The sequence below is a fragment of the Pollicipes pollicipes genome, unplaced genomic scaffold, assembly GCF_011947565.3.
Source record: "Pollicipes pollicipes isolate AB1234 unplaced genomic scaffold, Ppol_2.1 Scaffold_5724;HRSCAF=6776_pilon_pilon_pilon, whole genome shotgun sequence".
In the NCBI taxonomy this organism is placed as follows: Eukaryota; Metazoa; Arthropoda; class Thecostraca; order Pollicipedomorpha; family Pollicipedidae; genus Pollicipes; species Pollicipes pollicipes.
Window position 1 is genome coordinate 46192940 of NW_023596746.1, and position 25632 is coordinate 46218571.

At 50.0% G+C, this 25632-nt stretch overlaps 2 protein-coding genes across 2 annotated transcripts; both read right to left on the reverse strand.

Moving 5' to 3' along the window:
• Positions 1-1729: 1729 nt before the first annotated feature.
• On the reverse strand, positions 1730-6051 carry LOC119103896 (uncharacterized). Its single transcript, XM_037227585.1, has 2 exons — positions 5905-6051; positions 1730-4295 (listed from the first exon to the last, which is right to left on the reverse strand). Exons 1-2 carry the CDS (start codon positions 6025-6027, stop codon positions 3891-3893), a joined length of 528 nt encoding a protein of 175 aa, XP_037083480.1. The 5' UTR covers positions 6028-6051; the 3' UTR covers positions 1730-3890.
• Positions 6052-7494: 1443 nt separating this feature from the next.
• Positions 7495-9858, reverse strand: LOC119103116 (techylectin-5B-like). The gene is made up of 3 exons (XM_037226567.1): positions 9850-9858; positions 8575-8646; positions 7495-8238 (listed from the first exon to the last, which is right to left on the reverse strand). Exons 1-3 carry the CDS (start codon positions 9856-9858, stop codon positions 7495-7497), a joined length of 825 nt encoding a protein of 274 aa, XP_037082462.1.
• Positions 9859-25632: the final 15774 nt, after the last annotated feature.

Below are 25632 nucleotides of genomic sequence, written 5' to 3' on the forward strand. Positions count from 1 at the left end.
AAAATGGGTTGGGAGGAGGGATGGATAGGGAAAGTAACTTAACCAGGCCCGAAAAACACCAGGAAACGGGTTCCTCTTCGGATTTAGCCCTCTCTCTATTCTGGAAGTTTTGGAACTGGAACACAGGTTGGGGTGGGAGGGGGCCTGAGTGAGGGTTCGTACAATGATGCCTCAGAAGGGCCCTCAAATTAAATTCAAGCCCTTCAAAGATTGGACTGGATCGTATATTTTTTAACAATTCCGAGGATGTTCCCTGCACAGATTAACAATTACATCAACACGAAAAAGATTTGTTCTGCCTTCACTATTTCATTTTGGTCCGCCCGTGTGCCACCACCGCACCGGGGCGGGGCCGGCGCCGCGCGGCCCATGGTGACTGAAGCGCCGAGCATGAGGCTTTTGTTGCTAAGATTTGCGGGCGTGCATGTTCAAAATGTGCATCATAACATGTCTTTCTTATCGGTTCTGGCTGAATGTTAAACATTTCAAGAAAGATATGGGTTGGCCATGCAACTACAACTTGTCGACCCATTTTTGGGGAGGCTTTCACCATTGGAACCTTTTGGCAAACATTTATTCCTCCCCTCCACTGACTGTTAAAGCCTGGCTGAGCTCCCGCAGTTTGCGTAAATTAGAGCAATTATCTGTGATGAATCTTCACGTAGCCAACTGCCCAAAAACTTCGAAAAGAGAGAGGTCGGGGGAGGTTAAGTCACTTTTCGCTGTTCAGTCCGTACTTTAATTAATTTTTTTTCTTCAAAACTAAGCCTCTGTGTTCGATCATTTCCAGTTTGAGAGCCGGCAATGACTTTACAGATCCATTTTCCGGACTGTGACTGGGTATCTCCGTGCCTGCGCATAGTCCGTAACCCACCCGTAGTGTGGCAGGCAGTAGTTTCAAATTGCTTGCACCACGCCCGCGGTGTATTTCCAAGAGAACATGCTTAACTTAACAATGTCTCAATGTACACAGTCTTCTCGACCGTCACTGAAGTCTCTTGTCTCACCTTGGCAGTGATAATATAGGATCTCCGCACAACCGGAGAGTGTCCTTTTTATGGCAGAAGCTGGGATACTCAAGTCTGTTGTTTGTACAGCGGGCTGAGATGCCCATGTTCATACATGCACGTGCATGTACGACCGATCCGTCTGCTGCGCTGGCTAGGTGCTGCGCTCGGTGTTACCGGAAGCCCGCCAGCGTACCTTGGACCTCGAGCACTTCAGCCAGTTACAGCATTGGGCACGCTCCCATTCACGATATTCCTCTTGCCTCATTTCTTTTCCCCTCTCCTGCAGCATCGTGATTCCTGGTCATGCCTGTTCATTTGTATGCCTGGGATTTCTCGTGGTCGTAGAGGTCTTTCTTGACTAGACATGCCTTTCCTACCACAGCATTGCCACTAAATGTGTGCACAACTCGATAAACTGCCTTTGAGGGTCCATCCTGAAATTTCAGGGTAAGTAAAATGATATGCACACCCATCCTGCTTTACCGCGATGACACCGTCCTAACCATGACGGCAGCATGATGGCATGACATGGTGGTGGAACGGCAGTTTGATGGCATGGCAGTTGGAAAAGGATTCCTTGATTTTTTATATCGATGTCTGCATCCCAAAACCCCCATAAGGCAAACTATTTGAATGCTACAATTTTTAAGTTGCATCTCATATATTATAAAAGAGGCGAAAGTGTGCCAGCCCATCTGACGCCGTTCAGTGAAATGTGCCACAACAAATGAGTCATATTTGCCTTAACGTACACAGGACATTTTTCTTACATCCCACGCACAAATATGTATTTCACTGTCCTTTGCAATGTTCGTGTCAACGAACGGAAGTTGCAAAGCTAATAGCGACATTGCGTTCCCACCGTACCAAGCACGCATCGCTCACTAACGAGTAACAAACATCGTCCGTGTCTAGAACACACAGTTTAATACCATTGCTAAAGGTCACCCGCGTAAGCACACGCAGCTCCCGCGCGCTACCACCAAACACCTTCCTTCAAAGCCACACTCCTTCCCTATCAACTAGCCATCTCACGAACTAGCATCGAAAGCATCCAGCACTAACGCCGCGCGCTTCCCGTGTCAAAATATTGCTTTTGTGCTGGCATTAAGCACAGACATCCTGTAACAGCAAGGCAAATCTCTAGTTGCGCTACACATTGCGGTTCCGTACACTAAATGAACAGCTTCATGATATTTGCATCAGTACAAACGGCCGATAATACGCATCACAATACTTTATATACCACTAATGACTGGATTTAATTCAACGAAATACTAAATTCGAGTCTATACCAATGGCGCTTTTAAATGTCTTTCCTAGCCAATCGTAACTCTGTTTGTACAGACACACGACACATTAAAGCACAGTTGTGTGGCATGTACCTAGTTTATTAAAGGCGACTAATGTAGCTTGCCCATTCTCAGTTCAAACGAAGACTCTGGCATTCTGAGATTCAAATTCTTGGTGGAAAACCACTGTGATTGAAACCTCGCAAATACGCTACAGCTAGGCTTTGTACACAAGCCAGCCTGATTAGGACCGGTGTTTTTCACGTTGCACGACATACATGTGGGCCTTCTGGGATGTATGACGCATGTCCTGCGCTGTCCTTCATAATGGTCCTCGATACGATACAACATATATTGCTGCCACTAAATCACGGCATAAAAATACCACTTCAAACCAACTGCACCTTCACAAAGAGCCAGGCGGGACGGGTCGTGTCGCTTGAAACTGATCCCTTCGGCCTCCCTGAAAGCAGAGCTTATAAAAGAACAGAACAGAGGCTCGTTTGTTGCCCACAAGCTGGCGAGCCGACCGTGGTCGGCCGTTTCTCTGAAGTTCCTCCGTTTCGTTCCTTCGATACATTTGTCCGCAACCGCACTGCCACGGACACGTAAGGCCACAGGCCTCAGATTCATCTCAGTTCACCAGCTTCTCCTCAGCTGCATAACACACTGCAGGTCGGTGCACAGCGTCGCACGAGTTCTCACCGCGCTCGGCCTGGCCAGCAAATCACAGTTGCAGCTGGGCGGCAGCATCTGAGCGCGCCGCACGTCCAGCCCCTGTGATCCGGGTCGTGCATCACCCGTCCCCCCATCCCCTCTCCGCTGGCGGGCTGCTGTACAGCTGGGTTGCCTGGCTTCTGTCGACAGTCCGTATCAGCTCCCGCTCGGCGCTGACCCACTGCTGAGCCTCTGGACCAGCTCCCGCTGGGCGCTGTCTCACTGCTGAACCTCTCTTTCAGCTCCCACCCGTTGCCGACTCACTGCTGAGCATCTGGATCAGCTCCTGCCTGATGCTGACTCACTGCTGGGCCTCTGGATCAGCTCCTGCCCGGCGCTGTCTCCCTGTTGGACCTCTGGGACAGCTCCCACCCGTTGCCCACTCACTGCCGAGCCTCTGGACGAACTCGCGCTCGGCGCTAACTCACTGCTGAACCTCTGGATCAGCTCCCACCCGTTACCGACCCACTGCTGAGCCTCTGGATCAACTCCTGTCCGATGCTGACTCATCGCTGAACCTCTCGATCGGCTCCCACCCGTTACCGACCCACTGCTGAGCCTCTGGATCAGCTCCTGCCCGATGCTGACTCACTGCTGAACCTCTGGACCAGCTCCCGCTGGGCGCTGACTCACTGCTGAGCCTCTGGACCAGCTCCCGCTGGGCGCTGTCTCACTGCTAAACCTCTGGATCAGCTCCTGATCGACGCTGACTCACTGCCGAGCCTCTGGAACAGCTCCTCCCCGACACTGTCTCACTGCCGAGCCTCTGGATCAGCTCCTGTCGGTGCTGTCTCACTGCTGAGCCCCTGGATCAGCTCTCACCGTACGCCGCCGCCCTGTGGCACATCAGGGCCCTCCACCAGCTCCGGCGTCACGGACTGTCGTCGTCCTCAAGCCGGTTGGCGGTGCGCTGTTCGTGTGCGGCTGAAGCCAGCGTGTACATGGCCACGGCCAAACAGAGCACCAGCGCCACCTGCGCCACGTAGTGTTCGAATACGACGTCTGACGGTCGCGTGTGCAGCCGGTACGTGCTGCTGACTAGTAGGTACAGACAACCGGCTGCCTTCAGCCCGTCCCACACGGTCGCCAGCACGGCAACCGCCGGCCACGAGTTGCGCAGGCTGAGTAGCAGCAGCACGTGCAGCACCACGTCCAGGGCGGCGACGCCGACGGTAACGCCGCCTATAATCAGCTCGTCCAGGCAGGTGTCGCCGCAGTGGTGGCGGTAGAGGTGGACGCGGTAAGCGCCGCAGGCGAGAGCTGCCACTCCGCACACCTGTCGGCAGCGGCGGAGCGGGTCACGGTGTCAGCAGACTGGTCCGCACCTTCAAAGGGTGTCCTGATTAGTAAAATCGTAAGCGATAGTGGCGCTGTGTTCAGAAATAGGGGATTAAAATCACAGCTTGATGCCCTCTGAATCAGCAGTGCTTTACGAATCCCAGCATCCTGGTTCAGCCGCAATGTCAGGGTGGATTTCATTTATCCCCTGAATCGGTCATTATAATAAGTTCGACAAACATCGGAAACGGAAATTCTTCGTTAAAGCTTAGTGACGCGAAGCTGGCAAGATCTGCGAGGCTTGACGGCCACTGCGTGCACCACCCCACAAACTTTGAGACCGTACCTGATCGATGCCAAGGCCATTGTTTTGTCAATCTGGTGGTCTCAAAACATTCGAGCAAAATAAGACCCGTCTAGGGAATCCCCTGGCTCGCAAAAATCGCAACTGCCATGGCTGAATTACTTGATGGTCTCACTTGTATTCGAACCCAGCATGAGTTTCACTTCTAAATTTCACTTCTGAAATCATACAAAAATACCTGGGCCCCATCTCAAATGGCTGCGCCGTGACTGTCACAGCCCCCTACTCAACGACAGCGCTGCACCGATGTAACGTCACAACGCTCTGACCCTCAGGGTCGCCAGAGCGCTGCGCCGATGTAACGTCACAACGCTCTGACACGCAGGGTCACCAGAACGCTGCGCCGATGTAGCGTCACAACACTCTGACACGCAGGGACGCCAGTGCCCGTCAGGACTGTACACATCTAGGGCACGGGTTGTCCACTTACTACCGGGATTCGTTAAACGCATCGGCTGGTTGAGCCCTGACTACCTTGAGCACGGCACTCACACACTCGATGTGTTGAGATCACGCATGGTGCTGGCTATTGTCGCGATTGTAATTACCAGAAGACTGCCGCACTCCTGCTGGAGTTGTTCCACCACATCCATTCACTAGGCTGTTCTGTCCTCAGCACAGAAAATCCTGACCAAAATTGCCATCACTGGAACATGATGTTTTGGTACACAAGATCTTATACCGTTGTTCAGCAGGAGCGCTAAGTGAATATCACGGCACGAATCACTACTCATAAAAATTATTGCACGAGTTTCCTTTTAGGAGCTACTGCTTGCTATAGGAGCATCTATACCACAAAAACAAGCAGACCCTCTTCACCAGGCGAGAAGCAGAAGGTTCAAATTTTCCGCCATGAAGAACTGTATCATCAGAACCGCGCACTGACTACCTGTCGGGAGTTATTCTAGCCGTCAGCATTGCACCACCCCGGTCTCAGCCACTCCACTCACCAGCAGCACGGCACGACCGCGGTCTCAGACCACTCCACTCACCAGCAGCACGGCACGACCCCGTCTCAGACCACTCCACTCACCAGCAGCACGGCACGACCGCGGTCTCAGACCACTCCACTCACCAACAGCACAGCACGACCCCAGCATCAGATCACTCCACTCACCAACAGCACGGCACGACCCCGGTCTCAGACCACTCCACTCACCAGCAGCACGGCACGACCCCAGTATCAGATCACTCCACTCACCAGCAGCAGAGCACGACCTCGGTCTCAGACCACTCCACTCACCAGTAGCAAGGCGCCGACGCTTTGCCCGGCCCTCTTCCACGTGTAGGGCACCTGGAAGCACTCGACCGTGCGGAATCCTGTGTAGCCGGTGGATGTGATTGTGGTAGTGCGCTGCTCTGGCATGGCGACGCCGGGTCGCGCCCCTCAGCCGCGTCTCACCTGACTGGAGCGGGCCCCGCGCCAGTCCGGGCCGCCCCGCCAACCCGCAGAGCAGCCCACTCGCGGCGCATTACAACGGGGCCTGTGTCATAAAGCGGTGCGCCGCGATTGCTACGGATCACGCCGGCTTATCTCCTTAGTCTCGATGTGCGTTTTGCGTGAGGCTTTTTGGGTGGCAGGATTCCACAGTGGTGGGATCCCCAGTGGCCGCATATTTTTTATTCGTATCGTTTCATGACACGGGACAGGGCCCGTCCTTGCACCACAGCCTCGGGCCAGTTTCCAAAACAGGCTTCAATCCACTGGCAGCAGCAGTACCGGTTGCGAGGCATGCAGCCCGCCGCACTGCGCGACTTGGACAGCCGCGATTACGTCAGCGGCCCTGCCAGTTGTTATGAGAGCGGCCTTTGTTTGAGCGGGCCGCCAGTCCACACATCCCACGCCCAGACTGACTCGCTAGGCGAGATGGGCGGCGCTGCCCCGACCTGACAGCGGTCAGATGTGTGTGCTTACCTGGCGCAGCGCCGCGGGGTGCGGCTCCGACCAACACCGGCCCGCCGTCCGGCTCGTCACGACGCAGGCGTGATCAGGAAAGGTTCGCACGAGGCCCTCGCGGCTCGATGGCACGCCGATCACGCAAGGGGCCGTGACCTTGTGTCTTTTGTTCTGGACCGGGGCACGTCCGGCGGGGAGGGAAGGAGAGTTGTGCTCTCGGTCTCCTATGAGGCGATTTATGGGCGAGAATGCACGGGCTGGTGTGCCACCCTTTCCATATTTGGCATCTCGAGGCGACGCTCGACCCGCCCTGAGGTGTGAGCGGGTGGATACCTTTGGTGCCCTTTTGCGGTTGTCTGCGAATAAACACGTCTTCACTAAGGCCCGGACTCGGGCGTCTACGCGGCCTGTTGTTGACTGGAGCAACATTTGCAGTTTGCTACCAGTGACAGCCTGCCGTCGCGTGTCCTTAAATAACGCCAAGTCTGGCATGCGATGACCTTCGTCGCTTTTGCTCTGCAGGGGTAGGATACATCTACATCCTGTTCACAGACAAGGTGCACCACCAGATTTAGATGCTGATGGCGATTTCGGTTTGACTGATTTTATACAGATATCTTGCTGTTTATCCACGAATCAACGTGTCCAGTGCTGGTCTTGAAGAGAGCAAGGTAACAGATCACTGCCCTCCATTTCCAGCGAACACTGAATACCTTCATTTGAATTTAAGAATAATGCGAATAGAAATGTATCCAAAACATTTACTGACAAAGCTTGAAGCAGGTAACAGGACAACAGTAATTCAGATCTACCAGTGATTTCTTTGTCTTGCAACTGCGAAGGCTGCGCACCATCACCGCGGAGCTGTGAAAAACGACGCACCCGTGTCAGCTCCTGACGTCATCCGTGCCCACTCGCGGCACCCGTTTCCACTCTTCAGCTGCGGTTCGCCGTCTTGCGCGTGGCGTAGTAGCTGGCCGGCCGGACCATCATGCGCACGCTCTTCAGCGAGTGCCGGTAGCCTGTCCAGGCCGCCCAGAACACGCCGCTGTCCTGGCTGTCGGGCTGGGCGTCCAGGTAGCCGCCGTTGAGGTTGGCGTTGCCGCAGCGGCTGTACCACCAGCCGCCGTGCAGCAAGCTGGCGCAGTTGCCGTCCGCCAGCTGGTCGTTATCGCGGTCCTTGGTGGTGAAGGCCGCACCGCCGATGTCGAGGCTGTCACCGGCGTCGCCGCTATAGCCGAACACCCTGACGCGGTACTGGTCCTGCTCGGCGGCCACGACGAACCGCTCGTAGTGCGCGTACCGGTGTGTGCCGTCGTGGCCTTCAAGCTCCACCCGCAGCTCGAACTTGTCCGAGGTGGTGAGCAAATGGATATTCTCGTTCCCCAACCAGAACTCGTGCTCCAAGTCGCCGAAGCCCCACTTGTAGGCCTCCCAGCCGAGGAAGAAGTCGAGCTGTGGCTCGGCCGGCAGCCGCTGCTGTATCACCGTCCAGCCGCCGCCGTCCGTCTCGTGGTCGCAGTAGGCGAGCGCAGGCCGCAGCCCCCGTCCCAGCCTCAGCAGGAACAGGCCGCTTTGGTGCAGCCCCAGCTGCTGTACCTCCCAGCAGTTGCTGGAGATGGCCTTGCTCGCCGACAGCTCCAGTGGGGCGCTGACGTGCGCAGCGCCGTTGGCGTGATACTGCGCAGGCGCCCTCGCCTTCAGCGGCCAGTCCGATCGGGTGAGCAGCAGCTGCTGCAGCTGCCGCTGACCGTCCAGCAGCTGGCCGACGAGCCTATTCAGCGCGGCGGCCACGTCGCAGATGCCGGTGCCGGGGGGCGGACCCACCGACGGCGGTGACGTGGCGCCGCACTGGCCCTGGACGGCATGCAGGAGAGCAGCCTCGGCTCGGCGCAGCTGCTGCTGCAGAGCACGCTGGCCGCTCCGCACGCCGCCGCCCAGTTGCGCCAAGCCGCGCCAAAGGTCTGCCAGGTTGGGCCGGCCGGCGGGCAGGCGGCCCGATAGCAGTGACGTTACCTGCCGCTCGGTGGATTGAGTCATGTCCAGGAGCTGGTTCAGAATCTTGGACACGGCCACCTGGCCCTCGATCTGCCAGCACAACAAAACGACCTCAACGACGACCTCAGAGTCAGCTGTTGACAAAAAGACCAAAAGCGTTGTGATCATTTGAAGTAAGAATATTAACAGGGAAAACGGTGCCACTAGTAAAAAGGCGCATCGCAAAATTGATTGCAACATAGGCATTATCAACGGTTTGTAATGTTACTACACCTGTAAATTATCATGGTGCCCATTGTTTAGCTCCTCTTACTTGCGGGCTTTTCCCAGTTCGGTTTTTTACCATGACATGTGGGTTCATCAATCATTGTGTGCATTTCTGACTGCTTGACATGGATAATTTTTCGCTTTGGAGAGCATGGTGGCGAGCTTGGCGATTTACATGGGTACAACATGGGGAGCCCCACGACGCATACATTCCAACAGGTCCGCTAGCACATTTCTCCTGGTTTTTACCCTGTTTCTTGAAACCACTGATGCTATCCACATACGCCAGTTATGGTGACAAGCTAGCTCGTGGGACCACCTAGGGCCCGATTACCATCTCGCGCAGTGCGAACAAGGCAGCACTACGCTGTAAGGCATAATTTGCAAGTTCAGTAGTGAAGCTGTTATTGTATAGGCTTGGTTTCATAAAGTCAACCGATCATCTAAGGATGTGTAAGACGAGCACGATGCGGATCAAGCCGCTGTATTAGGGATCTCATTTAGATGTGATAAACAAGAACCATTATGTTCTTTCTAGCGAGTAAAAACTCAAATGAAATGCTAAATGAGCATATCCACCTCCGTGGCCCGGTGGAGATATGCTGGACACGTAACCCAGCGGCACTGGGTGCCAGTCCCAGAGCGGGCGCGTTGTTTGGCCCGCCTGAAATGGGAAGGTCAGATGGCAACTGACCAACAAGGGTTAACCCTGGTCCGGGCGGCCGTGTCGCAGCATTGTGCGAACGTAGAACCCTTCGCATTCCTGTCTGGCGCAAGACCGGAGGCAAAATTATCCGTTGGACTGGACGGTGCGACTTGGGTGGTGGGTTCAGGGCGCACGCAACAAGCTATGCTTAGCATGTACTATGAACCCAAGGTCACCCATACAAACCAGTCGGAACAAATTCAAAAAAAAGAAAAACATATCACGCGCTTTTTGGTTCTTCAGCCATAGGAACAGTGTTGTAGACTACATTCACCCCACATTTCTTCTTTTTATAAGCTACCCATATTGGTGGACATTACCTTGCTCATCTCTAATCCGTATTTCTTCACCGGGAATCGTGCCAACCGTTCTCGGAAAACGCGCGGGTTGGCTCAAAGAGGATCAAGACCTAAAGGCAACACCATTCTCTGGAAAAGCAAGGTCTAAGAGAAAACAAGGCCAACTTGTTGATGTGTTTTCGGAAACGGACACTTTTTCACGTGGCCTCTTAGACCCACCCCTGTGACGTCCTTCAATCAATGCTGTGCGAAATGTGATGCTAACTCAGCTTACTAACTTACACCATCAATGAATGCTGGCATGAAGATTTTGTTATCTGGAGGCGGTAAAATGAATTTTCGCCTTGTTTTTGATCATGTTGATGCGATTCATCGTTTTGTCTTGGTCTGAAGATATATCCATCGAGTGAAGCACAAGGTACGAGCTCACAACCATCGTGAGAGGATACCTCAGTGCAGCTTATGAGTTTTAAACCAAATTGGTTGGTTTTGCGCATTTGTGACAAATCAGTCAGCGCGAATGACATGTTTCCAAAATGACGAATCCGAACTGCAATATGAACCGGAAAAGCAAAATAAATTAGCCCGATTAGGTGACCTGTCATGATAGAATTCATCTAATCTGACTTTACCGCTTAACCTTTGTTAAAGTTATGATGAGATTTTGAATCACAAGCCGGCGCTCTTTTGTTTCCTGTCGCTTGCAGATATGTACGTGCAATGTTGCAGGCGTAAATATTCATGAAGTAGTCCGAAGATTTTCAGGACTTTTAGTGCTTTTGGTGCAAGCTGTGACGACATTCTTTGCGTAAACATGTTAACTGAATGATTCCTGGGTGAGGTCAATCAGCATTATCGATTGCTGTTTGAATGTCGCCAATCCGACCTTGCAATCCTGAGAAACTAGAGGGAGCTTATAACCCTCCAGAACATCGCGAAAGGAAGAAGTGCTCCCGACGGCGCCTGTTTAAGGCTCTTCAAGATAAAATAGAGGTGGCTGGATGCCACTGGTCTTCTGAAGGCTCTTCTTGAGGTGGCTGAATGCCACTGGTCTTCTGAAGGCTCTTCTTGAGGTGGCTGGATGCCACTGGTCTTCTGAAGGCTCTTCTTGAGGTGGCTGGATGCCACTGGTCTTCTGAAGGCTCTTCTTGAGGTGGCTGGATGCCACTGGTCTTCTGAAGGCTCTTCTTGACCGCCGGATTATAGTGATATTCTGGCTGCCCGATAATGGGATATTTTGCGTATGATCCCTAAGATTAAGCTTTCATCACATCCGATTGCATCGTAATAATCTCGTTTCCCTGTCGAACACCACAAACAACTGATAAAATAAGGCCTTTATTGTCAAAAGCGGTAAATGTTGGGTTTGCACAACATACGGCGTCATAAATATAAAAGGTTTGTGCATAACTTCTCCGATAGGGCTACCAGGTCTTGCTTGCTGGCATCGACCCTGAAAAGTGGTAATCTTCCGTGATCCGAAAGAAGACAGTGTAATTTGTGCTTAAAGGATCTTGCCAGTGTTCAAATAACACTGGCAAAATCATTCCTCTGCCCCATTATGAGATCTGATGACTGAAGCCTTTAATAAGCACGTAACGAAGTAACTTTCATTGCTCGAACCTTTAGGTTTCATAGTCGCATGTTCAAAGGTGCCGCGTTCGCGCACTAGGTCACTAACAACTGCTTGGAAATCAGCCGGCTGTAAGCTACGACAGGTTAGCTTTTTGGATTGACGAAATCCATAGATTAAAGCAATATACGGTGTCAGAAATCGCGGCCAAAGTATTGGGACCTACGTAGATATTTTGCGAAGATTTTGGCCGCCGTGAGCAGGACCCCAGTGCCGCGCAGTTGTTATGGCCCGGTTTGTCGCGACTTATGACGCAGCACCTTCCCCTCGAAATCAGTTTTAAAAAAGGCCGTTACATACTTCCCGGTCGATTACTGCCACACGTATGGATCACCTGTGCTGATAGCCGTCAGTGAGTTGAAGCCGGTACATTCGCAAACATTGCACAGCTGGTTTCGCGTCTCCGTCCGCGTCTGCTCTCGTTAGTGATATTCAACATCAGTCCTCAAATCGCCTCATTACGGGCGAGGCCGTAATGGGCGTGTTTTACCATGGACGTGTTAAAACAGAGCGTTGTCTTTTCAGAAGGATGCATTGGTAGATTACTGCTTTCAACTGAAACCTGATGCTACTGCAATTGCTTTACGCATCACCAAATACTTCGGAAGTTACTACATACCGTGCCACAGAAGACTTGAATGCTCAGGCCTCGATGCAGACCACTTCGAGCAGCCTGTTTATTGTTAGCAAAATTTCTGTAAAATCCCGGTTAATTGAAGCGTTGCAAGAACAGTTGCGTTAATCGGCAAAAACGTCTTTAGATAAGTACAGCTTAAAAAAGGGAAATGTGTGATCAGCAGGCGCCTAGCACGTGCCCCAAGCGTGCGTGTTTCTTGCCACCTTTACGCACCCCACGCCCATCATTGATGTGAAGTATGCAATGATTTTACCATTAGTGGTGCAATGCCTTGATTAACGTCAGAATTGTATCCTGTTCCAATCCATTTTGAAAACCCTGCGCTTCCACTGATTAAAAACGCTTACATAGCTATGTGTCTTGAGGTGGGCCCAAGTGCGCATTGGGCTCGCCATGGTGTCCCAATGTCATGCTGCCCAAATGCGCGGGAGATTTGATTGGCTTACTCAGCCAACGCGAGTATTAAAATCTATGGACTTGTTTAGGCATGTGATGTGATATTCCAAGGCAATATTACTTCATTAATCACTCGACCATATTAATTCTAAGCAGATATCACTCAAACAAGTACGATCAACCGCAAGAACAGTTACCGTTGGTTCACATACGAAAGGTAAAACATAACTTAGCTGCATGAATAGTGAATTATCAGTTTACCAAGTCGGCAATAGTTGGTGCCGGGCTGGTTTCGCGGCTGTTGACTCCGCTGCGGGCCGCTGCAGAGTCGAACGCGCGCGAGCTCGGCGTGGTGCCACACACGCTGGTGTCGGGCGCAGCCAGCAGTAGACAGAGCACCGTCGAGCAGATGCCACTGAAGGGCATATCCGGCCAGGGGCCCATCACAGTGTGTCGGCAACCACTGCGTGCTACCACCTGACGATGCAGCTGTCACCGCTGCAGGACACCGACTGGTGCAGGCCGGTCTTGCCTGGCGCAGTTGGGACCGGCCCCAAGAGCCAAGCCTGCGCAACTATCATGAATAGCCGGGCAGCGCAGTCGTTACTGTACAGTGATAATGCTGCGTTTTTGCCGGCGTGATGGAGATACGAATCAAAGAGTAGCGTTCTCTGAACCGCTGCTTAACGTGAGGTGTCAGAGAGGACTGCATAAAAGTGGGCGCGGTCTGCAGGTGGTATACGATTTAAATGTGCTTGGAGTGAGTTTTGTTTGGGAATAGAGCTGCCTCGAACTTCTTCGGTTGTGCACCCATAAGGGGCAAAAGAGTAGCAAGAACAGATTTTGTAATATAGTACACTTAGTGGACCTAAACGACAAGTGCAAAAACATGAACTTTACATCGGGTCAAATGTTATGCGATAACAAAAACAGCGGTCATGTTGATTGTGGACGCAAGAATATTCAGTTAGGGGTTTGGGGATTTCGACACAAGCCAGCACTTCTCAACTACGCCACAGCTGCAGCTAGAAATGCGTCACAGCCATAATAATTCTAAAAAAATGGGTAAGAAATTGACAAAGGTAAGCGATGTTTAATTTAGATGTTGCTCCCCAGCACACCACGTGTAGTGGCAAGTCGAATGGGTTTTTTTTCGTGCATGGGCCATGACCATGGAATATTTTGGTCTTTTAAGTGATGAAGAGCTCAGAAGAGCAAGCGCTGGAGGAGGCCAAAGGAGACCTTAAAACCGGTCCCGAGACGGGCCGCCACGTTGGGCCGTTTGCTGGCGGTTGATGCACCCGCCCAGCTGTAGAGGTTTTCACGGATCAGATGTACAACGCCCAATCCACAAGCTACCCGCGGGGCTGTGCGTACAACCTCAGACCACCCATTCTAAACAAGCTGTACCAACGTTAAGCCACCCGTCTGCATCTTTCCAGCGCTATATATATATATATATATATATATATATATATATATATATATATGTATAATTCATTGAAGAATTTAAGGAAGCTTGCGGCAAGACTTACTCATGTGGGTTGATTATTGCAAAACTTGCGCGAAAAAGCTAATTATTACTGGGAGAAGCACAGTCACATTGCGTACACTATTCTGAAGTATCAATCCGATATTTTACAAACGTTTTGCCCATGCCCACATCCGCCCATAATATTCTAGGAGCCTATATCTTACTAACCCGTTGCCATTTCTTATGGGTACCCATGGTGTTATCCAACCGTTGAGTTCCGCCGTCTGCTACGTTTCTATGTTCGAGTTTTGGGTAGTGTAGGTCAGGACCATCGGCCTGCGACCTCGATAATATACAGCTAAGTAAGAAACTGACCACATCAATGCTGCAGACCTTACGTTTCGGTCCAATCCACCTAATTGGATATGGATCTGACCTGAACTATATCAACGGTACAGATACGCTTGACCTTATCAAAGTAACGCCGCACAATTAACCGATAGGATATGTATATTTGTTTCAGAAACAGTTCAACGTTTACACACGTTCCTCTAGCGGTTGGCTTATGTGGAGCCGTTTATGTCATGAGGTAATTCAAGACCCTGTATGTTGACCAGTACCTCCTGGCTAAGTGTGTGCACTGGCAGTTGATAACCCTACAGCAGTGCTTTAGAATGCACACAATCGCACTCTTAGTGCACAATGATGGACATTTTCCCTCGGCCGCCGCATACTAGACACCACGCTATACTATACGGAGCCCCGTTACTTTGCAAATCTCCGCTATGGCCAGCCCGTCAACGTTGAGCACTGCATTGTAAGCAGTTGAACCGAGCAAAACGGATGCCTTCATCGGACAAGACGGCTGCACTGGCAGATGATAGTCCTATAGAAGCGATATTGCATCCATACGACCGCACTCTTCGCACTCGCGGTCAGAGATCCTTGCCTGGGGAGGCCGTACGCCTGCCATTACGCTTCGGGCCAGCCGGCAGCATTCAGTAAGGTGCCGTCGGGGGTCACATGAGCAAATAGGCGAGAAATCACCTACTTACAGCTGAATATCTCAAAAAATAATAAACACTAAAAAGAGTTTTGTCAGAGAGTTTTAAGAGTTTTGTCATATAGTTTGATTATCTTCCCGTTTACAGGTCCAAAGGTGACCTTTCAAAGCGCGCTAATGATCTGAAATTACCATCTCGCTATTAACACGAAATTTGCTGTTTTTTCTGATTTCAAAACTATTTGACAAAAATTAGTTATACGAACACCAATACCCTCTTCACTGTGTTTCTCTTAGTTTCGAGGCGGCGTGTCCTTGAGGCGTCAGAGGATTGCGTGACCTCTTACGTAGCGGCAACATCACCACTGCCAAATTCTCTTTTCGATACGTTGTATATGGTTCCACTACCATTGACTACCATGCTTAGCAAGGCTGGGTGATGAGGAAACCTGCAAAGCTTGCGGACGTTATAAAAGCACATTGAGTTTTCGCAGATCTGCATTCAGATGTTGCATCCAGCCGGTGTTCCCTGTTATTGTGCTTTTCTGTTATAATGCTCAAACCGAAATAAGCCAATTTCTTACAAGCCAAGAGACGTTTCTTACAGACTAAGACATGCTTGGGAAGTGGAAGCCGTTGGAAACCGATCAATTACGCTAAGAAGTCGTCTGCCTCGGCGATCAGTCGATGACCACAACAGCCCGCAACCAGGTGTACTCAGTTCGCTTCTCAGTTTCCTCTAGTAGTTTGAGAGGTTCAATAAGCCAGACACGACAAGTATGTTGCCCGGTTGCATGTGCAGATAACGTGCATTGACCGCATCTCGCGTCCACTCTCCGCGTTCTGGCAGCTCGGCAGCCGACAGGCCGGGAAAAACAGGAATAATCGCTTGCGTCAATCGACGGTCTCAAGTGCTACAGTTGACCAGTCGCTTAAAGCATAAAACACGTCACGGAATAAGTAAAGTAGTATAAAGATCATGCCTTCTACGTAAGGCCTTGCCTGGGTAGGCTATCAAGGGGATCTTGGTCCTTATCAGCCACCTGAGAGCATAAGTCCGTTGGTGTTCAGATAGCTTCGGCTACATCAGACTGGAAGGAGACCGTAAAACGCAAGAAGGTGCCGTAAAGCTGCATGAAGCTTAGTATTTTACTTAAATTTTAGGATGAAGCATCGGCTTGGTTTGATTTCTGCATTCATTTTGAGAAAAAGCGAGAGAGAGAGAGCGAGAGAGAGAGAGAGAGAGAGAGAGAGAGAGAGAGAGAGAGAGAGAGGAGAGATAGAGAGAGAGAGAGAGAGAGAGAGAAGAAGAGGGAGAGAGAGAGAGGAGAGAGAAGAGAGAGAGATAGAGAGAGAGAGAGAGGAGAGGAGGAGAGACTGGTGTCGCTGAGCTTTGAGAGCTGCCGGGTGACTACATATATAAAAAGCTGGTTTGCAATCGTACCCGGGGTTTCTAGGAAGTAGTTCGGGGATGCTTGTGAAGCATACACCACAAAACAGCCACGGGCGTATCGAGATCGCAAGCATTGGGAGTCGCCTTTAAAACCGAGCGTTTCAGTGTAGGATCGCCATGATTTGCCGGCCTGCTTCCAAGAAAGTTTTGTGGCGCCACCGCCGCGCTCCACAAGACACGTGCGATGTTTACTCGGGAAAAACTGGCGTCGTGTTGGGGCTTTACGACGCACTCAGCTGCTGAGGATGTATGGCGGTGCCTGCCTCTCACTTTGGCAGGAGTGGCAGGCACCGCTGGGAACCGAACCTCGTACCTCTGGTTTCCAAGACGCGCAGTGGTTAACGCAAATGCGTTTATCACTACATCATCGGTGGTACCCTGCAAAAGTGCGCCTAAAATCGCACGTTGTGCATGACAAACCGGTACGCATAAGACCAATTTGACATGCGGAGGCCTCTAACACGGAAAAAGCCCTTTCAAAACCATGTGCCTCCGCAGAGAAATCCTGGTACCAGAGGCGCCTGACTGGGAATCATGTTCTTCACTGCAAATTCAATTAATCCTTCTCCTTTTCTGACAGGGAACGTTTGTTTAAAATTCATGGCGTTTTCAAACAAGTCTCATATCCAAGAGTTGATACACGGGGCCGTAAAATTCCAGGGAACGTTCGTAACGATTTGTCCATTACCCGTCCAAGACGGTAACATGAAAACTGCGAGAGGTTAGACGTCCTGGTGGTCGATGTGGAAATATGACTGCGAACAGTGACGCCAGGTGGCAGAATGGCTGCGTGCGGCTTCCGGATTAACGGCACGGCCTGATGAAGGTGCTATATCTGCAGACATGGCGCGCTATGTTCTGTGTGGTGTTCTGCGTGTGACCGACGCCCCCCGTTCTCAGTCGCAGGACAGTGCTCTGAGTCAGAGCGACCCGTCGGTCGCGCTAGTCAGCTTTGCAGGCAAGCCTTGGCCTCGTACTAAGTTGATGGATGACCTTGTCCGCCAGCTGCACCCGGGGCGCGGTGTCACGCTCCAGGTCTAAGGAAAGCAAAAATGAGCCCGTTCCAGTCAGACTTGTCCTTGATGGCGCCATCTGCCCCCTCCCCCCCCCCCCCACCGCACTTCAAGTGATCCTTTCTTGGGCCGGGCGTCAGAGCGCGCAGAGCGCCAGCTCGGTTATGCCAAAATGATACCGCCCAAGAAAAAGTGAAGGTGCTCAGCCCCCCCCCCCCCCATTTGTACAGGAAGTTAAGTACCTTTGCTGACCTGGAGTGGCTGTTCGCCGTATTAGGTCCTCTACGTTTGTGAAAGCGCACTACGACATCGGGCTAACGCGGAATCCGCATCACACTGAACACCATCATGACTCGCTTTTTGGCGAGCAAGTTTTGGCCTTAACACGGAGCCAATGGCAGACGAGCGTCACCTAGAGTTAGCCGATACCGTGGGTAACTTTTTAAAAGATTCAGTCCGAGCCTTTTGAATGGATGAATTTCTGGGATAAGAGATCACACTAAGCAGTGCTTGTGGTGTGAGCCCTGACCCCTACCATCCGATGGCACAATTCGTGGTCAACGGGAGAATTTGGTGGCGAAAACTTGACGTGCCCCAGTGCTCCGCGTTGTCCGCCCTGCCCTCTGACTTCATCTGACCTTTATCGCGGCCGCTGCCACCGGTTCCAGTCCATACCTGTCGAGGACAAAGGAGGACTGATGGAATTCGTGATATATCGTTTTATTTCAAGCACTAGATTCGGAGGGAAAGCATGAATACTACCATGTATTTAAGTATATTATATGTGTTCGGATTCAGCCCTTACCCTGAACGGAGGTCGATGCGAGCCCCCGCCCCCCCCCCCCCCCCCCCCGTCGCTCCAGTGAAGCCGCAAGGAGAAGAACTAGCGGACGAAGAGGAGCGAAGAGAGAAGAAGCGTGTTCGGCCCACGCACACCAAGCCTTCCAGGGGTGGGGGGGGGGGGGGGACCCTCCTCTGTGGACGGTACCCACGGCGACTGATTGCCTTTAAATGCCCCATCTGCCGTCCCGTGCAGTTTTATCATTTTCTACTTTCTCTTCTTTTTTTATGCGGGCCATTATCTCTACGGGATTGAGGCCGGCCCCGGGCGGTCCCCAGCTACTGCCTCCCTCCCACCACTCGTACAGACTCAGCACAGCAGAGCACTGCATGAGCACAGTATCAACAAATCAACGGAAACATACATCGTTCAAACATCACCACTTGCACCTACGGGAGCTTGCATGGTGCGCTCCTTCATCGATGGGCCCAACATCCGCCCCGAATCACGACTCAAGGTGGAAGCCGAGTTCATCTAGATCACAAACATAACAAGCTTAACGTCACAACTGTCCACCAACGTTCTGGTCGGATCCGTATCATATTGTCCAAAGGTACAGAATGTCCAAAGGTACAGAATGTCCAAAGGTACAGATTGTTCAAAGTACAGAATGTCCAAGGTACAGAATGTCCAAAGTTCATGATGTCCAAGGTATACAATGCCCAAGATGAGAAATAACTTCCAAAATGGCGCAGAGTGGAAGGGGCCCGTTTCATAATGTCCCGGTGGCCATCATTTGTTCAAACCGCCGGGATGGTCCATTGTCCATCATGCAACGTACGCAACTTGACCTGCTTTTGTGTGTAGGCAGGGGCGAAGCCAGAGCGTTGCCAAGGGGGAGCGCATGGTTGACAAAATTCCATCTTATGGTGATTCCTCCCCCCCCCCCCCCCCCAATCCCCGGATATAGCTTAGTGGTGAACAAGGTACACGGTTTTCTTCGTCTCATTGTTATTTTTACCTTGTAACCCAAACAGAAACCAGGAGCTACCGCGAGCTCAATTCTGTTTGTATTTTGAGGTCAATTAACTGCAGAAATCAACCGTTGAACGACTGTATGAAATAAATCACCGGCGCCCTTAATTTACAATGGTTTAACTGACTCTTTTTAAGCCGATAGAATTCAAAAGCCTTGTCAGAATTTTCAGCTGGGTTCTACAGACATTGAGGACATCATGAAGGTAGATTGTAGATCGATGTGTTTGATCCAAATTTGGGGACGAAAATTTGCAGATCGAGTGGTCAGCAATGGGTATTAACATTCCCAGGCCATGTTTGGAAATGTTCGCCATTCAGTTAGAATGTATTAGTGATACAATTTATGTAATATAACTTTTTAACATGCGCGCTCGCAAATCTTGGCAACAAAAACCTCAGCACCAGGCGTTGCAGCCTTCATTATCTGCGGAGCGTTAGCCCAGTAGCTAACTTTTAACCGTGCCCCACCGGTGGACGAAAAAGATGACGCTTCTGAAATGATTACCTTTTAACACTGTAAGCGAATGTTAATACAAATTATGTGACGTAATTTTGAGTTTGCGCACTCCGAAATCTTGGAAACACAAGCCTCGACACCAGGCGCTGCAGTCTCCATAGGCTGCGCAACGTCGGCCTAGCAGCTGATACTAAGCTGTGGCCAACGGGTGGACGATAGTGACGACGTTCCTGAAAAAGTATTCTAAACTATTGTAAAGTAAAGTATAAGTATTTAGACCATATTTCACGTGTGCAATTTTTTGACTGATGAAGAGAACGGATTTACTCTTAAGGCACCGTGAAGTGCGGCTGGAATCTGGTGATTGAACTGAAGAGGGAAGGTAGGATCTCTATTTCTCGTGTTTTTACAAGTATTTATCTATCCAGAAGACAGATTAACACGGCACCCGCCGTCTGGTTGCACTTGCAGTGGCCGAAACTTTTTGGTTTTACGGAAGCTGCAACCCTTTTCCTTGCTCTCGAGGTTGCGGGCGGGTATGCTCAAGCCTTTTGACGTAATTTGCTACACTAGCACATTCTGAAAAAATGAACGCTTTCAGGCAAACATGGCATGAACTTGTTCGTTTTTTAAAGATTATGTCGACCCATCCTATTCAACAATAATGAGATCGCACTCTACTCAACAATAATGAGATCCCACTCTATTCAACAATAATGAGATCGCACTCTACTCAACAATAATGAGATCCCACTCTATTCAACAATAACGAGATCCCACTCTACTCAACAATAATGAGAATCCTTATTTCTTTCCGGGTACGGGCCTCTTGAGTAGAACATCAGGGGTACATTACCGTTTCCGGTCAAGGGCTGAAGGGCCATTCCGTTCCATCACAAAGTGTATTCTGGCTTTCATTCTGGCGACACGGGGTGGGATCGCCTGGTCGATCCGGAGGCCATTAGAAGGACATATCACACTAAATTGTTCCCATCCCTGACACGGGACGCCTTCCGACCCGCGTAGTTAGCCCTGGATCAGCACAGGAACCCTCGCTGACGCAAGGACATCCCTGATCACCGCAGATAGTCCAATAATTGTCACATAGACCCTAATTCCGTGTTTTTCTGTGTTCTTCAGAGATATTGAGTTCTCCCTGATGGTAGATCGTAGATGGGTTCCTAATTTGTATTAACATGGCTAACACATGTTCGTCTTAATATGCTTAAGATCCTGCCATAGCTGGTTACTGATAAGAAAACTAAGTAATATGGTCTTGAACATGCGCGCTCCCAAGTCATAGCAACGACAGCCTCGACGCCCGGCGTTGCAGCCTCCAGCCCGCGCGGCGTCGGTCTTGCGGCTAAGCGATGACCAATCAACGAACGAAAAGATGACGCATGTTAAGAGCAATGTCTGGTGAACTGTGTAAATCGGCATGCATGTTATATTTGGTGCAAAATTAAGCCAAACGCAACTTTAATCTGAAAACTGGAGGGGGGGGGGGGCCAGTTAACATTGCAAGCCCCCCACCTTGAAAAGTGGGGGTCCATGGTTCCCCGTTCCTACACCGATGGTCCCAATGGACTGAAAGTAAAATGCACAGAATAGAGCAGAATACACAATATATGGTGTATGGTTCTGAACGCACAGGATGTACATATGCATGCATGCATGTACATGCATGTCGACATACATGCATGCATGCATGCATGTATGTCGACATCACAGGATGTCGACATACATGCACCAATGGCACACATTACAACATACTTAAACATTTAGGTGCACATTTCAGCAACGGCATAAGACAACGCGGACCAAGGATATAAGAATCGCTGCGTATCGGTAAACGTTGACAGGTGATAAACTCGCAAGCACCATCGTGAAATACTGAATGTTAGCGTTGTTGTTTAGGTAAGGTCCCTTCAGCAATACTTGTCTGCTGATTGATTTTGACACTAATTTCCCGTAGCGAATTGCTTTCTGATGTGATACAGCCCATCGAAACCTTTCGGTCTAGCCATCGATGTCTCATGCAAGCTTTATCATAGTGTCGTATGTCTTACATTAGGATACAGAAGCTTGCACGCTTGATTATTTTAAAACTTTTTCTTGTCAGGATCTGCACAGGTTTGCAACAGTTGCGATCATTCACAGGCCTTTTAAGCTGCGCGTTGTGCGTTAACTTATTCACGGGTGACCACGTGTACTACCTGGAACTGTTGATTTGTTGTAATATTTTGGAAATATTGGCATGGACTCTGTGCGTAACCACGGGTCTCCCGGTATACTAACGTACCTGTGTTTTGGCATATATTTCATAATTGTGAGAAAAAATCGTGCGTGCGTGCGTGCGTGAGTGCGTGCGTGCGTGCGTGCGTGCGTGCGTGTGTGTGCGTGTGTGTGTGTGTGTGCGTGTGTGTGTTACGGTACTGTTTTAAACATTAATGGTTAGCACACGTGCAAGCGTTGCCGTTTTCTTTAAACGAGTGATAGATTGCTGGGTTTGCTCTCATGCGATAAACAGAAACAGTGTCAACGACTTCCCTTGTAGGGCGAGCATATCTAAAAAAACGAAATTGTCCACAGATTTCACCCATTTTACAGACTAACTTCATAGATACATGAAACTAAGCGCAGCCACCTCCCAGCCCGGCGGGATCTCATGACTTGTTAATCAGTGCCTCCTCTTGGACTGGTGGGACTTAGAGTAGCAGAAACGCCGACAAAGCTCAATCAGTTAGTGCATGCTGCCCAGCCCATATGTGACGGTGTGGGTAGGTTTGAGTCCCCCTGTTATTCGCCCTCAGCGCTCCACATTCGCTATTTGCCCCATTTCCTTTTAGTGTCTTATCTGAGAGAGTAGGTGGTTCTTCCGAAGTCTGCTGAGCGTGAGCAATCCGAGTGTGGGTATTCCACGTATAGATCTTCCGGGCATTGAGCCTTCCGAACATAGTTTTTCTGACCCTCATCTTTCCCAGCTCGGGAGACAAGCTCACCGTTGCTGCTTCGTCAACGGCGAAATGGTTTCCTTGCTTTGTGAGTTGCTGGCTGGGGGAGTCAGTGGACAGCCGTAGAGGACAACAGCCATGTTTTGACAACTTGGGCGTATTTTACGCGCTTGCCCACCCCCCCCCCCTTCCCCACATTCAGGGCTACCAGTTCACGACTTGATCGGTGTCATGTTTACGCACTAAAACTAGACTTTAGCACAGTTCAACATTTACGCACTTCTGGATTTTTCTTGTCGACATTGATTGACATGAATAGCAATGTATGGTCCAGTTCAATGAGGACTCACATGTCACATGCCTCGGTGTCCGCTTCAAAAGGACCGGGCCTGGAAGTCTTCCCCCCCTCCCCCCTCTGAAAGGAGACCCCATGCTGTTCAGGAAGTCCTCTGGAAAAGCCTTTCCTCAACTTATATCTCCATCAACATTGCATGTCAACATTGATGTGGGGAATCCACATCAATGAAAAGTCTCCGCTTATCTGTTGATGCACCAGCTAATTGTTCTAAATGGTATCATGTGCAGTATCTTGACCACAAATGGCTATTCATTGAACCATATCCCATGATTTGAAACGTAGCGTGCTTTGTAATATGCTACACCTTTGACCTAGATCCCAGTGATAAATGATCAGAAACCAGTTATTAACCCGATAGGAAGCATACATTATTGATACCCATACTTTTTCATTTCTTGCAAGGTTTACTCCTTTGGACGCTGTAGGCTAATTGTGGTAAAAACGTGACGGTGATCGCTTGGAATAAACGGCAGTTGCAACAAGAGATTCTAGTCGCATAAAGCTATGGCCAAACAGCGAACACGCCCCCGGTCAGGCACTGAACAAGTTCCACGCTGGCTAAGGGCAACGCTGCGACGCTTTCACAGCAGCTCCGCGCGTGTCCAACGCCCCCCTCCACGGTACTCGTCTCGTACTCAACGATCACTTGCAAGTCGAGCGCGGCCTCGCCGACCAACAGCATCCCACACCATTTCTGCACCGGCGCGGGAAATGAATACGTTGCTATGCGACCCCCCGACCGCATGCTCGCAGTGTTCGCACTGGCCTCGACTGTGCGCGCGCGGCCGGCGCTGGGCGGAGCAACGCTGCCTACCAATAAGGGCGGTTATTTACACCCTGGCGGCCGCCCAAAAAACTATTTTGGAAGTTCTGGTTCTTGGACATTCTTTAGCTTGGACAATACGTGCATTGGACATTCTGTACCTTGGACATTCTGTACATTGGGCATAATGAAACGGGCCCCTTCCACTCTGCGCCACTTTGGAAGTTATTTCTCATCTTGGACATTGTGTACCTTGGACATTATGAACTTTGGACATTCTGTACCTTAGACATTCTGTACTTTGGACAACCTGTACCTTTTGACATTCTGTACCTTGGACAATATGAACGCGTCCGGGAGGGGGGGGGGGGGGGGAGCCGTGCGGTGCCTCCCCCGCCCTGACGACTTCTCGGCTTTTACTGCCTGGTTAAGATTAGCGCCATCTACCAAAGCGCAAGAAACTACAAGTGCGATCGTCTAAAAGTACGTGCAAACTACAGCAGCGACCATCAGCGCTGCTCTGCATCAGTGCGCATGCGTGGCCGCCGCGTGGATATAGTCAACACAGTCTTCTGCTTGCATGGCGTTGGTTAGGTTAGGTTAGGTTAGGTTATGTTATGTTAGGTTAGGTTAGGTTAGGTTAGGCTGCGTAGGGTTGTGTTGGGTTGGGTTAGGTTAGGAAGGTTAGGTTTGGTCAGGTCATGATAGCTTAGGCTAGATTCTGGTCTATTCTGGTCTGTCCGTTTTAAAAACTTACCTGCACGCGATAAGAAACGGCAGGCCAAATTCAGGTGACTATTTTATCCGTTTCTGAATCAACTGTAGCAGACTCATCCCTATCAATAATCAATTGTGACAATTCTATCCCGGTAGACCCTTTCTGTTCGGGCCCCCTGACCCTACTGGGGTAGGGGGTTATCAAAAATCGGAGGAGTGCGTTTTGCCAAAAATTGACCAATGTAACTTTCCACCACAATTTTGGGGGGTTCAAAAAATTGCTCGAAAAAATCAACGGTAAAGTTGACCCATTTTCCGATTTTTCGGTACTTCAATGCTCGGTATTTTCCTGTTTCCTAATAAATGACTGTAGCAAATGTATCCTCGGCTCATAAGTGGACGTGACAAATGTATCATCACTTGGAAAAATCTCACATGTGGAATAATCTTAAAAAGTGTTATGAAAATTCGTGATAAGGACTTATGTGTAAGGGATGGGCATTGCAGAGACAAATTGAATGTTCCAAAAGGTTTTACATAACTTACATAGTTCACGAGATATATTTTTTTGAAGAAAAAAAAGTGATCAATTGATCACGTTTACCTCCAGCGGGAAATAGGACCCTAACTTGGAATTCCTTTTACGAAACGATTCGTCTGTTTACGGGGATCTTTTTTGTGATGAACTTGTCAAAATCCTTGAAATATAATTTTTGGTAAACGAAAGCCTTCTTTTCAAAATTTGCATTATTTTGTTCTTTTGACCGCTGTTTCCTCAAAAGTGTTTTTGTCATGCTGAGGCTACGTTCCCACAATTGATGCGTTATTGTCACTTCTTTTCAGATAACTTTTTGTCTCTATCTTGACACAGTATATTTCCAAAAGTGTTTATATAATCATATGCACAGTTTTTTCTAAGTTTGATCTTTTCTGGACGCCTTCTTATAGGAACCATATGCAAAAATTTGGTATTGGCGTAAGGCCTGGGACCCTGGCTTTCTAATGACGTGAAAAAATTCCCAAAATTTGAAATAAAAATTTGGTATTTTTTCCCTGTGTGAAATCACGTAAGAAAGTGTAAAGTTTGCAATATTGTGGTGACGTCACTTTGTCATGTTAAAATGCAA

Coding starts and splice junctions, on each gene's coding strand:
- LOC119103896 (XM_037227585.1), bottom strand. CDS start 6,027: ATGCCAGAGCAGCGCACTACCACAATCACATCCACCGGCTACACAGGA. Junction 4,296..5,904: donor GCGTCGGCGCCTTGCTACTG/GTGAGTGGAGTG, acceptor CGCTGCCGACAG/GTGTGCGGAGTGGCAGCTCT.
- LOC119103116 (XM_037226567.1), bottom strand. Junction 8,239..8,574: donor CTCAATCCACCGAGCGGCAG/GTAACGTCACTG, acceptor GCGCCTGCGCAG/TATCACGCCAACGGCGCTGC.